We start from the raw sequence: 16,700 nt of genomic DNA on the forward strand, positions 1-16,700 counted from the left end.
ACTGGGGTCACATGTCGCTCCCCAGTCCACATGAACGCAGCACAAACACCGTGCCTTTTATCTTAACCGTCAGAATGTTGTGGTTACCGCGGCAGCGCTAGTGGTGCAGGTCTCCAGGCTAAACCTAATCCCTAATAACCTCAGGGGGGTCAGGCAGGTCCTTATCCTCTGCCCTTCTCCCCGTCCCACCCACAGGAGCACATCCAGAGGTAGGGATAAGCCTAAATGAGGTTCTGCCCCCCGCATTTCACCCCCCCCATCCCCCCGGCTCCCGTCTGATCATGTTCTAATGACCGCGGGGTCCGTCTACAGGAGGAGACCCGAGACCAAGATGAAAGAAGCACCGGGGAAGTCTGGGCTTGTTTGCACATTTCGAAGCAGTATTTAAAAGCGAGGTGGACAGTTAGACTCCTATCACCGTCATGTTTCACACACGTCACTGACAAGACAATCCGAGGCGTTATTTCCAGTCTGACACCTTTGAGAGAAAGAACAATGCAGTTGGCGCGTGCAAGAGTCTGGAGCCTTGATAACTGCGGCCACTTTTCTAAAGAGCAGCAACTACCGGCTCGTATCAAACCTGCCATTGTTGGGTAAAGTCCTGGAGAAGCTTGTACACCGACAGCTTACTTAAAGGAAAACTAAACACCAAATCAACTTTTGTTAACTTATAAACTGTGAAATAGGTGTCTTATAGTGCTCTCGACATGTCCTGGTCATATTTTAGTGCAAATGAGTTAAAAGGGCCTGTGTGGTTCCCTCTCTACATTGAATTTTGTGCCTGTCCTTTCCATTGGCTCTGGCGTGCTGTGTGTCGTCACCATAGAAACAATATCATAAAGATGAGTGGGTCCCATTCAGCCCCATTGATCGTAAAGGTTCCCGAGTTGAAAATATGTCACCTCCCCCAGCGTTGTCACATGGGTAATAGAGATTTTTAGAAAAAGAAAAACTCCTTGGAGCCAGGACTTGAAGCCGTTCTTGGGACGTTTGAAGTCCCATCAGAATCAATGCTCCCGGGTGTCTCTTGGAGTCGCCCCTGGCAACCATAAGGCCCATACAGAGGTTCCTCGCCTACTGGTCGTCACCCAGTCCATGTGACGTCAGTCGCTCTGCCGCTGTGGGCTGGAAAAGCAGCCAAATCTCAAACACGCCTCCGTACCGTAGTTGGTGTCTTAAAATAACGAGCGAGCGTCTTGGAAGGAGCTCTTGCTTGAAAAACTGATGTTTTGGGTCTAACTAGTCCCTCTTTGCTACTGCCATGTCCTATGGATTTTTAACTATGGTCTATGGCAGGATCTCCCCATGGAAAATGGTCACTCTAGGTTAGTCTGGTTAGCTTGTTACAATCACCTACAGCTCATTGTTAATGTAAAGTCTGCAAGCCGGGCTCAGTGTTTGATCATCATAAAGGCTGCTTTATGTCTGTGTCGGCTTTATTGATGTTATGTAAAGAATAATGTATAGAACGCTGGTCATAATCGGGAAAATAAACACAGACAGGGCGAACCGGACCCCGACGCGAAGCGGAGGTGTCTTGTTTCGCCCTGAAGGTGCTTATTTTCCCGATAATGACCAGCGTTCTATACATTATCCCGCTTATTATACGGCCATTTGCCAACTGAACACACACAACATAAACTTCGTACACTTTTATGAAGGTCGAAAGGTTTATTTAATGACTTCCGCGACAAATAGTTCCCAAAAGTTTGTGCGTCGCTCAGCAATGTTTTGCTAGGCTAGAAGCAGCAAGGCTAGCAGCTAGCCTAGCTACTTAGTTGAAGGCGCAGTTGGAGACGAGGAATGGTGGTGAATCTCTGGGTAAGTTGAAAGTCAGACTCACGCTAACTTCACGAGTGATTCCCCCGACTTCTCTCGCAGTGACGGGACAGATAGTGTCGCTACTACGTACGTGCGGAGTGATATGAAAGCACGAACTTCGTAGCCATTGGCAGCGTCATTATTTTTTTCAGAGGTCCTTTATCATAAATTATTATACGGCTCTTCACAACGTAAGTAGAAGCTCCGTTGATTTGAATGGGATTTCCCAACGTTCTACCGGTCATTATTTTCTGATAAAGGACCTCTGAGAAAAATAATGACGCTGCCAATGGCAACGGAGTTTGTGCTTTCATATCACTCCGCGCGTACGTAGTAGCGACACTATCTGTCCCGTCACTGAGAGAGAAGTCGGGGGAATTGCTCGTGAAGTTAGCGTGAGTCTGACTCTACTAGCCTTGCTGCTTCTAGCCTAGCAAAACGTTGCCCTGTCGGTGCTTATTTTCCCGATAATGACCAGCGTTCTATACATTATCCCTTACATAATGACCGGTAGAACGTTGGGAAATCCCATTCAAATCAATGGAGCTTCTACTTACGTTGTGAAGAGCCGTATAATAATACGTACTTGTTTTGACAGGATCGATGCAAGCCAGCGCTGGTCAGGCTACTCCAGATGCTAAATCGGCTCTGGCCAATTGCAGATGAAACGTGAGCAATAAACTAGCCCTCTTCCACCTCCGCCTCTGGTGATGAAGGTGGAGAGAAATCCTCCTGTCACTGTCCCTCTATATTATATATAATATTTACTATTAGGTAGCCGTCACGCCGCTGTCACGATGCCAGTGCTGATGTTAATCCCAGTCCAGACCGCGCTCAACTCCAAGCCCCCCTGCTCACACCCCGGTCCGCCGAGAAACACCCCTTTTAGATACAATTTTAATGTTTTTCTTTTTGGGCAGAGTGCTGCTGCGTCTAACCCTCCAGCAGGTTGGACTACTGCAACGACATCCAGAACGCTGCTGCTCCAGTCCCGGCTAGAACCAGGAAGTGCCACCACATCAGTCCAGTTTTCCGGTCTCTGCACAGGCTGCCTGTCGCTCAGAGAAGACGTTCATCCACAGTCTTCCCTCAAAGTACGTTACGGTCAGAACCCTGCAAATCGTGCTCTACAAATGCACTGGCCTCGTCATTAAGAGCATTGTGCTGAGCGTGCTCCCTCCTAACCTCTAGGCCATTGTTGCGGGGGAGATCGGGGAGACTAATGAACACTTGAGTTTGACAGCGACATGCCTATTAACAAGCGTATTGAACCGAAGCATGAATGAATCTCGCTGCCGCTTCCCTCGCTCGCTCTAATGAGGACCGTGACGAGCAGCTGGTCCTCAGGGGGGGGGGCCCGCGCTGGTCCGGCCCTACCCCCATGAAGCACCTCTCATCCTGGGATCAAAGTGGACATGTCGGCCCCTCCCTCGCCCGGCGCTGGATGCTGCTAATGACCTCAGGTAGTAAAGACCGCGCCCCCCCGTCTCTCTCCGGATCGTACCGTCTGTAACGGGCTGATAACGGCTGAGGAGAGGTGGATTCACAAACTTGAATTGGATTTAAGTACTCGCCGATACCGAATACCGATACGACAAGGCATTTTCTTCAACATTCTTACTTTTTTTTTACAGCAGATTGGTTTGTAATTAGTAAATTTACTCATGTACATTTCCTTAAGTAAAGTAGGCGACACATTTAAGAGCAGGTATATAGAATTGTGCTGATGCCATTTATTTATTTTATTTTCATTCAATATAATTTTTAATTTGTATTGCTCTGTCCATCATAGACAGAAAAGCCCATGTCCAAAATCTCCCAATGCCTGAGCTTTATTCATTTATGTGTTTTTATTTAACAATAGTATTGAGATGTTACATTTTCGTAAAGACGAAAATGTAACGTAAAGATGAAAATGGTCTCTTTTCGTCTGTACTTCAGCTCTGTGTAGATTTTCTCGCGTGTTTTGCAGCAACTTAGCGAGTAGCTACAGCGTTTCCATTGTTCTGCTGCAGCTCATTTTGGCACAATATAAACATGCTGTATGTCTTTAATTTGGACTTTTTAGTCGCTGTTTTTTTTTTTCAGATGAATAAAACCCTGGGCATAAAACGGCGTCAGAATGGCCAAAACTGCTAGCCGTGAGTTAGCATCGTTAGCCTGTATGTTGTAAACACTGCAGACGCTGCAGCACGAACATTTAGCTCTGGTTAAATCCAGCTCAGACTCTGGATTAGAGAGCGCAGTCTGTAATAAAGTCAGCTCTATGTGGATTATTGTATTTACACTAAACAATTCTCCAGTTTGTTGCTTCTTCTCTCCTCAGCTGAGAGCTGCGCCTCGTAGCTGCGCCTCGTAGCTGCGCCTCGTAGGTGCGCTGGCCGCACGTTAAATCGGTTTCTGGTATCGGGACCTCATGAATGAGTATGAGAACAAGCATGTGGTATCGGCCCGATACCCGATGCTTGTATCGGTATTGGTGCATCCCTAGTTTCAACAAAAATGTTGAAAGGGCCCAGAGCTGCTCCTTTCTGTCCTTCTGTCTCCTTTTCTCGATTATTGCAAAAATAATAATCACCATTATTATATCATAATTTTATTTTAGTCATAATTGAAATCACGATTATTGCTTTTTTTGATACATTTACTTATTTATCTATTAATCAAAAAACTATGCTGATATTTTCTGTTTTCTGAACAGTCATGAAAGTACAAATTGAGGAGAGGTCTCTGTTTCACACCTGCCCCCTGCTGGCCAGCCCTCACACCTGCGCAAGTAAACTGAGCAGCGCGGCCTGATGACATCATCACACGGCGCTGTTTAGCACTTTTATGTCAGGCAAAAGCATGAGCATGGCACGTGAAATGCGATGGGGAAAAAAAATCCCAGCGCCGTGAAATAACGCAAGTCTGCTTTGCAAAAAAAAACTAAAAATTGTGAAAAAAAAAAAGGAATAATTTTTTGTCATTACGCTAATTTTGTAATCGTTAAGTGTATTAATTGAAATCGTAGTTGAATTTCGATGAATTGCACAGCCCTACACCAGCATTTACTGTTTTGATTTATTTATCTTTCTAATAGAGGCAGATATATTGCCTATTGTATTTATATCAAGACAGTGTCTATAAAACCTGTTATATCATTATGTATCACTAAATAAACCAAACCCAAATACTTTTCCCAAACAAACCCTAAAGTATTTTCTTAACTTTCGCCTTCACAGCTTTCCCTTTTCTAAACTTTTCTTGGCCATTTCCAACTTCTGGGCCTAACCTTGACCAGTCCAATACTGTCCTGTCAAACACATGTGATGGTAAAATAGCCGGGAACCGTCCGACATCATAGACACGAATCAGAAAAATAAACTCTAGATTTGTTTTCCTCATACATTTGCATTGCTAGGAGTTAAACTAGCATAAGCCATGCCTTCTCGTTCCAAACGCACATTTAGTGAAATGGGATCATGAGTTGCCAGGCGTTCAGTATCGTCTCTTCATCATCCGCACAACCAGAGCCAGAACCAGAGGCCCGGCCCACTCAAAGGGGGATCAGGACACGACGAGGGCGGCCGGGAAACAATGGCTTCCCCACAACAAGCTGCAGACACAGCTTCACGGACTATATCGAGAGAGAAGCCAGCGACACACGCTTTGTTATGAGACAATGGACAGAACGACTGGGATGACTTCCAAAAAGGAAACCGTCACAATGAAGGCGGCTCCGCTTAAACCAAACTTCTCATTCCATTTTCATCTCTGCACAACACGTCTTAAACACACCAGCCTTTAGGATCTATTCAACAAGAGGTAACACTTTATTTTACACTACCTTGATACAACTAAATCCAGCTCAATTTAGTAGAGTGTAATGTGCCATGTAACAATGTGTAATAACTATGCAGCACATACACAATGGAATAATGTGTATTAGTACTTTACACAGTGTAATAAGACAAAAGACCCTGAGGGTTAAGACTTAAGGTGAGGGTTAGAGTTTGGGTTTAATGTCTAACTACATTATGTACTAAATTTACAGTGCAGAGCTTTGAATTCCCGCAACCCTCAAACGCCTGATACCTGTCCCTATGCTCTAGATAAAACACCCTGTAGATGTTGGATTAAATTGAATGAGGATTTCAACAACATCAGCGCAGGTCAGTCAGATGATTCTTTTGTAAACTTCTGTCATGATGCTAAACTCTGACTGTGTTAGCCACTAATGCTAAACTCTAACTGTGTTAGCCACTAATGCTAAACTCTGACTGTGTTAGCCACTAATGCTAAACTCTGACTGTGTTAGCCACCAATGCTAAACTCTAACTGTGTTAGCCACCAATGCTAAACTCTAACTGTGTTAGCCACCAATGCTAAACTCTAACTGTGTTAGCCACCAATGCTAAACTCTAACTGTGTTAGCCACCAATGCTAAACTCTGACTGTGTTAGCCGCTAATGCTAAACTCTAACTGTGTTAGCCACGAATGCTAAACTCTAACTGTGTTAGCCGCTAATGCTAAACTCTAACTGTGTTAGCCGCTAATGCTAAACTCTGACTGTGCTAGCTGCTAATGCTAAACTCTAACAGTGTTAGCTGCTAGTGCTAAACTTTCACTGCCTTATCCGCTAATGCTAAACTCTGTATTAGCCGCTACCTGTTTTGGCTTCTGCTTGTTGTGTTTACATGGTGAGGGGTGTGCTAGGGCGAGGCGGGGGAGGTGTGGCGCTCATCTGCTTCTGCGGGACAAAGCTAGCTCACTATTTGCGAAGGTGACGCATCTAGTGATGCATTCAGGGCCACAAAATGAAGCAGCTTTAAAAGGTGCATTATGGAACTTTTATGTAATTTTTTTATTATTATTAATGTGTATTTGACCTTTTAGTGACCCCATAGTTAGCACGTGGCCTTCACTTTGCATAACAGTGGCCTCTCTGATGCTCAAAGATCAACTGAACAGCAGCTCAAAAGAACGCTGTCGTCGGGAGGCTCATCTCACCTGTCTGTCCGTGAGCGTGTACAGGTGCTGCTTGTCGGGGCTGAACAGCAGGTCTCGCAGGAGAGCGCTGCCGCCGCTGCTCACCATCACCTTCTCGTACAGCAGCGCCGGGCGGGACGGGCTCACCGAGTTCACCAGGAGCTGCGGAGACGAGAGGGGCTCAGGTCAAAAACACAAACTGCCAGACAGAGCGAGAAGAAGAGTCACACGCACAATCAGCCAAACACCACATTTTAGGGACGGACGTTCTTAACAAGATCCATCGTCTGCTTTTTCAGCGTGGCAACAGAGGGAGAAAGAAAGAGCGAGAAGAGAAGCCGCGCAGACAGTAGAAATATGGCGGTGATTTTGTGGGTAATGATCCCAGAACAAAGATCTGTTCCAGTTACAGATGGCTCACTCCGGCTTTAACACAGAGAGGAGATGAAGAGAGAGCAGCTCAGGCCAGACACTGCAGGTGAACAAGGGGGAAAATAATACTAGATATTCAAAGACACCGCTGGAAGACACCTGTTGTAAAGGAGGGGGGGGGGGGGGGGGGGACGGAGGAAGAACAGGCAGACCCCTCCCTCCCTGTCTCAACTGTGTCGAGTGGACTCTAATGGAGTTCAATAGCACTAGGCACATTCCTGACTGTGAGGTGAGGGGCCCCCAGGCTGTCTGTGTGTGGGGCCCCGGTGAAGAGGGACTCCACAGAGACAACAGAGGGGAGGATCAGAGGTGATGAGGGGAGAGGAGGGGGGTGGGGGTGGGTAATTACTGCTGTGAGAGAGAAGTGAAGCGCGATAAGTGAAGTGTCTTGCCCCAAAACACAACATCACGGGAGCGACTAGGACGGGAACGGAACCATAGATCGACCAAGCTCCTGCATTTCGTCTAGTTTACAACGTTCCTGTTGCTACACTTTTAGCCATGCTACCACAACATTAGCGTCATGTTGCCATTATGCTAACAATGCTAACAATGCTACCAGTAATACTATTTACGCCACGGCACTATTGTTATTTGCGCCAATGGTTTGAGAGTAGCAAAACTTGTTATAAAGTTCTCAGAAATCATGAATGAATGTACAGACCCTTGGAGATTCTACTTTAGATGGCTAACTAGGCTTTGCTCTAAATGTAAACGATGGTTGTCAACAGCTGAAAAGCACCTAGATGGTTCATTTGCTATGACTGGTGGCTAGTGCTAACGGCTATAGGAAAAATACATTGAGCAGGCTAGCAGATTCTGAAAGGTCTCGTCACTACCTTGGCCATCCCGGAGGCACGATCCGTCCGGAGGTTCTATGCAGCGCCTGGAGGCATTCAAGTGACTATAGGTGAAATATAGTTCAATGGTTGAAATGCGAATGTTTGATGATGTTGCCAATTACTATTTAAAGGGACTACATGGAGTTTAAAAACATTTAAATGATGTATTTTCCTCTCCCTCCGTGTTCCAGCCATGTCCTAATGTGTAGAATGAGCTCAGACCTGTTCGCCACAACTGCCTCTAAAATCCTGCACTGTCAAAACTCAGAAAGAAGTGCCGTCGCACGAGCTTAATATAGAAGGTGCAGTTACACGTATGACCTGAGGTGGCAGTGGTGAGTATAAAATGGCGAACTTGCTTCAGGAAGGGTAAATTGAAGCCCTAAAAGTGATATGCAAGAGTAAGATCGAGGAAACAAGAAATATAACATGAACGCGCAGCATAGGCTCAGAATTAAGAGGAGTTAATGATTTAAAAAATCGAAAATAAAGTTATTTTAAAACTAAAATTAAATATGTTTCTCCATTTTAATGTTTTGGGTCAGTTTGCTCTCACCTGGAAACAAATAAATTATGCAATATTTACAATATGGAGTGTATATTCACTGATTTATCGTTTCTCCTGAGGGAAATTGTAAAAAATGCATTTTTCTCACATTGTGGTGAGCACAGATATATCCCAAAGAGGACAGAGAAGGCAAAAAAGAGCAAAAAGAAAGACTTGTGCATTGATTGTGAGCTCCTTAAAAGGGCAAGATGCAAGTTAGCCCTTTTATACTCACTACTGCCACCTCAGGTCATACGTGTAACTGCAGCTTCTATATTAAGCTCGTGCATGACAGCACTTCTTTTTGAGTGACAGTGCAGGATTTTAGAGGCAGTTGTGGTGAACAGGTCTGAGCTCATTCTACACATTAGGACATTGTTGGAACATGTAGGGGGAGGAAAATACATCATTTTAGCATTTTTAAACTCTGTATAGTCCCTTTAAATGTTCACATTTCACCTAGTCACTTGAACGCGTCTGGGCGTTCGCTGCCGACGCTAATGCTAGCAATACAAAAAAAAGTATTCTTGTCATCAATTAAAATCACCGTACTCAACGTTATAATTAAAAATAATGTTTAAAACAATAAGTATCGTGTTTATGCCCATATTTAGAACTTCCGGACAGATCGGGCCTCCGGGACGGCCAGGGCGGTCACACGTCTCTCGGACGAGCCGACTTGTTAACTGACCCCATACATTAGGATCAAACTCTACTTCTCCTTTTTATTTCTATGATAGCCTCGACCCACTCAGGTACTCCATTGAAAATCACCAGCTAGAACAGTTATTTACCACATTAACCTGTCTCTAAGGTATACTCATTACCTACCCCATTCATCCCTATGAAATAAGCAATGATCAGAAATATGCATGGACACCACTTCCTACGCACAAATATGAATAAAATTGATTTAACTGATCAGAAACTCACTTAAGTTGTGCAGAAGTTGCAGAGTTAAGGAATAGTTGTGGAGGAAATTGTGGATTATTGGAAAAGTTGCCACGCCGGCCTGATGGCTTTGGCCTTACACAACGCACAAACTTCTGGCGGATTCGTGAAATCGAAGTCCAGGCCCTTAGAGGAGACGGCCGGGAGTCATTTATTTTATTAATATCTCAGGATCCGACCATTACCTTTTACTGAAAATCAATCGCCTGGTGGTTCTGTCGTCCATCATTGACGCGCCGCCATTAAAACACCGTTCGCACAAAGAAATCTATTTTTATATTTCACAAAGGATTAGCTACGAGCTCCCTTCCGCCGGCCCCATCCATCAACGGCGTGCTTCAAGAAATAATGTTCGAGTATCAAATCCAATTACCGCCGCACTTCGTCTGCGCTCCGCACGCGACGCTATTTTTGGACACGTTTCGGAATTTAAGCAGATTTTGCAGACATGAATTATTCAGGGTGTAATCCTTTCAAATGGGCGAGGTGAAGGATGTGGGCGTCTTAAAAAGGACAAATTAAACTAAATGTGGAAGAAACATTTGAGAAGCGCGAGTGCAGAGCTCGATCAAGGGCTGACCCTCAACGGCAAAAGTCAATCATTTAAATCGATTTATATCTGATCAGTTATCCTGTAGCACCAGCAGCTTTTATACACGTGTGTTTATACATGTGTGTTTATACATGTGTGTCTTTGGCCACGTCATGTCCTTTTAGACAAACTTTGGAAATGGAAAAGCCTAGTTTAATTTGATTCTGATCATTATCATGTATTTACCATAAATTCTCTAATACTGGCCTGTATTCCATTAGTGGCCGGGTCTCTAACAGAGGCCGGGTTCGCGGCTGGCGGAGGCAAATTAAAGCCGGTCTCTAAAACTAGCGGTAGAAACATCCCCATGTTAGGAATTTGTCTCATACTGGTGTAAATGAAAACTCACGTGCAGGAAGTAAACAAACGGGAACCCGGGCCGAGGGGGACGCTGGCGAGGAGCTGATCCCAGCGTAACTTTGACACTTTTCAAACCTCCTGTGACTATTTGTAGAAACAGGGCAACAAATATTGTGTGACCCTCCAGGGTTTTCATAAAGTCACCATCGCGTCCTCAAAGCACGTCCAGCTGCTCCGTGTGCAGGTCAGTCCCACGCCTCAAAATAACTCCTCCCATCAGCGCGAGCGTCTCGTCTTCTCTCGGGTCAGTCTCATGATCGATCACAAACACAAACGCTCTGTCTAAACTCGCCTTTTACACAAGATAACAACAAATAATCCGGCCCGCGGTAAAAACGAAACAGAAACCTGCAGTGACATCGATGTCAAAGCTCCGCTAACAGCAACGAAACACTTCCTGTTGTCCCGACAAAATAAAAGGCGTCAATGTTCCAGCCGCTGGGAGAGGGTTTGCAATGTTTTAGGTTCAAATGGACACAAATCTCGTTTTTCTTCGTTTTCCTGGTCGTCCTTTTTAAGAACAGAACAAATAGAAATAAAGGCCTGTCTCTAATTGTGGCCTGGTTCCAATAAAGGCCTGGTTCTAGATGCCCTTGAGTAAATAAAGGCCCCGGTCTATATTAGAGCATTTACGGTATTCATGTTTTAAATCAGAACATGTGCAATAGGGCGGTTCACAACATGATTGCATGAACAAAAGTTATTTTTTTACATTTTGCCTTGTTGCTATTGACATTTTGAACATTTGCACCAAATGTTGAGCCAATAAGACTTAAGTAAAGGGTGGCACACTTTTTCACACTCATCACTGTTCTAGACCAGGGGTGTCAAACATGCGGCCCAATCCGGACCCTGTCCTGTAGAGCGTACATTCCAGAGTATGTCTCAAAAAAAAAAAAAGTCTCTAGCCCACTCCTGTGCGGAGTTATGAATTTTTAAACCAGAATGCTCATTCTAGCCACTAGGGGGCATTAAATACAAAAAAAGGAAAGAGTTCCACATGTGTCCAGCACTGACATAATAAGAGCTCAGGATATGAACAACACATTATAGCCATGTTGTAAATGGACAGTCTGCCCCAAGGCTTCAATAACAGCTTACCAACACCAAGTGAATGAATAACGACTACTGTACTTTGAGGACCTTGTGACACAGGCTTGTAAAGTGCAATTCAAGTGTGAGCCGTTGTTATTAATGAAGCTACAGTCAAGTTGGGGCTTTGACCAAATCACAGCTCATTATTATTCATTTATTGGAAACATTTTCTCTATTATATGCGGCCCGCGACCCAAAATGAGTTTGACACCCCTGTTCTAGACCGAGCTAATAAGTTAAGTTATACTGTATTAATCTCTGTAGAGAAATTAGTTCTCAGTGAGCTGCCAGCATGGGCCGGCGCTCGGGGACCATCTCCATGATGTGGGGCCAGGCTGGTGGTCAGAAACACCTGGCTGGAGGATTCACCTACTGTACATGTTTTTATAACCTAGCACTAACCTACTCAGACATGGGGAGAACATGCAAACTCCACACAGAAAGGCCCCGTCCAGGTGGGAATCGAACCTGGGACCTTCGAGCTGTGAGGCACGAGCGCTAACCGCTGCGCCACCGCGTCTATAATGTGCAACTTTCACAGGAAACAGAAACTTGAACGATACAAAGCTAAGTAGGTCAAAATAATCCCTCCCAGTCTCCTGTACTTGTACATGTAAGAACATTAAATCACCATAATCAATGACTTTGTTCTCTTTGAGCGGAGCAAACGTTGCTTTAGGTCTTGGATTGGCACAGATTGTATTTAATAAGAGCGATGCCTCTGTCTGTCGATGATGACCTTCAAGGAATGAACTTTCACAGAAGTGGACTGAGCGGCGGGTGAGATGCTCGTGGTTCTCGCAGAAGAAAGACTTGGCATCAAGTGTTTGGAGCTTCTTCCCAGGACCATGTGTTTGTGGGTCTGGTTCTCCGCACAGACAGAGCGGCACATGCTCAGCTCAGTGAGGGGGGTTCATTCTTCAGTGTTTAAGCACATGCAGCATTTGTCAACTTGTTTTTCGTTTTACTTATGAAGTGATACGTTTATATAGTAATTATCACGACGGCCTCGTTGCCAAAATAGTGAAAAAGTGGGCCAGCCCTAAATGTGCAGCAGTTGACTCTGGACTCATTGTTGGTCCAGATGCTTCAAATGCCATTAGAACAAGGCAGAAGGCAAAAAGCCATCTGAAAAAATTTGGTCCAAGTTAATTGTGTGAACCAGCGTAATGTGCACTCGTGAATCGTTGCAAATGGAGCCTCCACTTCTGATGAAAATTAAACACATTTTCACCACGCTGTTCCACAGGTCCCCAGAGGAGCACGAGGATCAGGAAGGCTAGAAATCTCGCGTTTCCGATTCAGAACTCCAAGTCTACCTCACTTTCTGTTCCAAACGTATGTCTGAAAGTCAACACTGTTGCAGATGGTGGGGCATGGACCTCATTGGTTAAAGGGGAGGTATTATTCAAAATCGACTTTTTCAAGCTTTACATCATGTTATTCTGTCACTCCCTCATTAAAAACATGGCTGAAGTGTTGCCTTGGCACATTCACGTGTTTTTGAGTAATCTGTAAAAACTCTGATGGCGGCCATTTTAGGGATAGGTTTGCCTGAGTCCTCCTAGGAACGCCCCCACCTCCTGGACACGCCTCCGAGCTTTCGTCACCAGCCGAGTAACCAACCACTGCTCCTCAGCAGAACCCCCTCCCCACTGATGCCACAGACAGCGTGTGGAGGGGGCGTGTCGGAAAGGCTCAGAGGTTCTTAAAGAGACAGAGGCCTATTTCAAGACATTCACTACAGCCATTTTGAGAGAGACATTTTATACAAGGCAGTTATTCTAATTTACTGCATTTACAGACCAACAGAAGGTTTGGTCACCATTGTAGTGTGATATAGACTGGTGCTATGGGACTGAAAAAAGCATAATACCCCCTCTTTAAAAAAAAAATAAGCGCAAGTCGGCACTCCTCCACCAGATGGCACCCTAGGAGGCCGCCTCGTTCACCTATCAAAGAGATTGGGAGTCCGACCCACAACCCCCCACTGAGAGGCTGGAGACAGGATCACCACTCGGCTCATTTTCGCCTCATAATTGCCGGGCCGGGGGTGAGGAGACGGGGATTTCGCGACTCTCGGCGCTGCTAATGGACTCGTTCACAGAGGAAGATGAAGAGGAGAGACTGTCCTCACACGTCTCACACAGGACTTCAGTAACGCTGAGTCAGAACGTGGTGGAGCCAGCGTCCTGTTTCCGCTCACTTTTCTGTTCACAAGGAAAAAGGACAATTTATACTTTCAGCCCAACCTCCAAACCCACTCCACCACCAAGAGCCAGGATTAAAGTGCACATGATTGCTTTTGTAATGACGACGTAGATGAAACTCATCTGTTGTAAGCAATAATCATAGTTTTATTTCAGTGAAGCAGCACTTTAAGGAACTTATTTTTATTATTAAGGTAATGACATAGTGGGACATAAAGTTCCATAGAATTCTGACTCACTCATTTCTCATTGATATAGATACAGACGGCATCTCGTCATAGAGGGGGGGCGTGGCTTCGCCGAGGGGGAAAAAAGAATCTTTAGAGAACCACAATTTTTCACTCTTTTTAACCATTTTCTGGTGGAATATGAACCTATTTATCACATACAAATAGAGTCAAGTGTAAATCGGGCCCATATGGATATTTTCTCACAGCAGATTGTTCAGTAGAAGTGAAAAAACGGCAGTTGTAGCAAGCGCTAGCTAACCGTTAGCATTAGCCCGATGCTAACATGTAGCATCAAGTTAGCATTCTCCGTTATTCATGTATTTATGGGCTGTTGAACCACTTTGCTCCTCCCCATGTCTTTGTATCATTATTTAGTAGAAAACTATGTTCATATTTCAGCGTTTGTTACAGTAGTTTTTGAATAATTAGAGAAAGTATAAATTTTTTCAAAAATGTTTCCCCCCTTAACTGTTTTTAAACATGACCATATATGGGCGATTCCGGAGATCTTTGGAACAGCCCATATAAGGTCATGCTCGAAGCAGCCAGAGTAGCTGCGGTAGACGCCCCCCGGTTGGCCCCATAGAGGAAAGGGGGAGAGGCTAAATGCTAGCAACATCTTTGGTCTTTTTGCATGACTGAGCGCACACTTAAAGACCACACAGGTACGCATCAACTCGTCTAAGCCTAGGTAAGAACATGTCTCAGTACGGAAAAACGGTGGCCTGTTCCTTTAAGAAACAGACAATGCTAACCAGGAACGTTAGCTTCATGCTACACATGCTAACATTAGCAACGGGTGTGTTTTTTTCACTTTTACTGAACAATTTGCTGTGAGAAAACATCCACATGGACCCGGTTTTGGCTCGACTTTATTGGTGATTGGTAAAAATGTTTGGCTGATTATCTCCGTGGTGAAGCTCCCTTTCCCCGTTGCCGTTTTGTTTTTGACACATTTCCTAATCCGCCTCCGAGGTTTTTTTTCTTCACAGCTGCAAAAAAAGAAAAAACAGGCCCCGAAGCCACAGACCGCAGCTCCAGACAAACAAAAGGCAAAGCAACAAAAAAAGAAAGAAAAAAAAACCTTCAACCACCGCTCCTAAATGTTTCCAAATGACGCCTTTAAAAACACAGCGACAATAGGAAGCTCGGACTGGCGCTGACAGACGAGCTCTAACGCCGTCTGGGAGAGAGGCGCGGGGTTTAAAAACGGCTTTTCAGCGGTTTGCAGCGCTTTACTGCAGTCCGTGAGTGCGCTTTTAATGAGACCGAAGGACGAGGCGGACTCCTGCAAAACAAGTTTACTGCCGGAGTGAAGAGAACAGCAGCTCCTCCCAAGCTCACCAATTTACACAAACATTTCCAGCGAAAACAGAATGTGTTCGGGACCGTTTCGATTCTACCTTCTGATCTGGTTACGGTGGATTAATTCTTGGTAATTTCACCATTTCCTGAAGAAGTGCAGAGTGAAATGTGGAGCTTTGTGAGCGCCCCGGTGAGAGCCTGTGGATGTGTCGGCTGGGCGGTTTCTGCAGCAGAGGGAAAACATTCCTCTCATGTCTGACCTAATCCTGGCTCTGTCCCCGCAGACCTCAGCGCTTCAGTTAGTGAAAGGCTTTTATTTTTATATATCTGCACAACAAACCAACAAACAAACCAACTGCTGCGTCTATTTTTACCGGCAATTTAGGGAAGCCGAGGAAGATTTGGTTTCCCCAGGAGAGAATCCGACACGTTCAAATGGAACCAGCGTTCATTTTGACGACATATTTTATTTTAGTTTTAGTCTTAGTCTTTTAATAATAATAATAATAATGCATCGGTTTTATATAGCGCTTGTCTGGACACTCAAAGACGCTTTACATTGCATTATTCATTCACTCCATACTTGGTGGTGGTAAGATACTATTGTAGCGAGTCAACCAGTCTGCGCCATCGGCCCCTCCCTCTCTAGGCCAGTGGTTCTCAAACTTTCGGAGCCGCGACCCCCATTATAACAGTTAATTAGGATCGTGACCCCCACCCGGGTCAGACCATGGGAAAAACAGGGACATTAACCCCTTTAACTCCCACCTGAACCGAGCACATTTTCTCCAGTTTGGCTTTACCCCAGTCCAAAAGCTTCTGGGGAAAAGGGTGTGAAAATAGCAACAAAACTGAGACGAAAACAAGGATGGAAATGTGACAAAAAAATGACAAAAAAATGACAAAAAATGACAAAAATGTGACAAATGTGAAAAAGATCCTCTCGGTTCAGACGGGGGTTAAGAGGTTAACCTATAAAACAATGGCTAAAACAAAAATGAATTAAATTTAGAACAAATAATGGCACACTGGTAAAACAGCATGTTTGCTACGACACCATAATAATAATATTAAAATATATATTTTATCTTTATGCTCTGGCGACCCCCAACATTTGTCTCGCGACCCCCAGATTGAGAAGCCCTGCTCTAGGCTTCCTGGTGTTACTAAACGGTCTCCCATCCAAGTACCGACCAGGCCCTTCCCTGCTTAGCTTCCAAGGTCTGACGGGATTGGGCATCGCAAAGGCGGTGTGACCATGATTAAAATGTAGTTTAATTTTCGAGATTTAGTAAAAAAAAAAAAAAAAAGTTTCAATTTTAGTCTAGTTTTGGTCGACTAAA

At 44.7% G+C, this 16,700-nt stretch overlaps 1 protein-coding gene across 1 annotated transcript in view; it reads right to left on the reverse strand.

Moving 5' to 3' along the window:
* Window positions 1–16,700, reverse strand: part of LOC306982442 (plexin-A1-like) — a 240,913-nt gene that overhangs the window by 107,427 nt on the left and 116,786 nt on the right. The window contains exon 4 of the mRNA XM_079582377.1: window positions 6,815–6,955. Coding sequence (XP_079438503.1) covers window positions 6,815–6,955 — 141 coding nt within the window. The remainder of the gene's footprint in view (window positions 1–6,814; window positions 6,956–16,700) is intronic.

Source organism: Gobius niger (assembly GCF_951799975.1).
Source record: "Gobius niger genome assembly, chromosome: 24".
In the NCBI taxonomy this organism is placed as follows: Eukaryota; Metazoa; Chordata; class Actinopteri; order Gobiiformes; family Gobiidae; genus Gobius; species Gobius niger.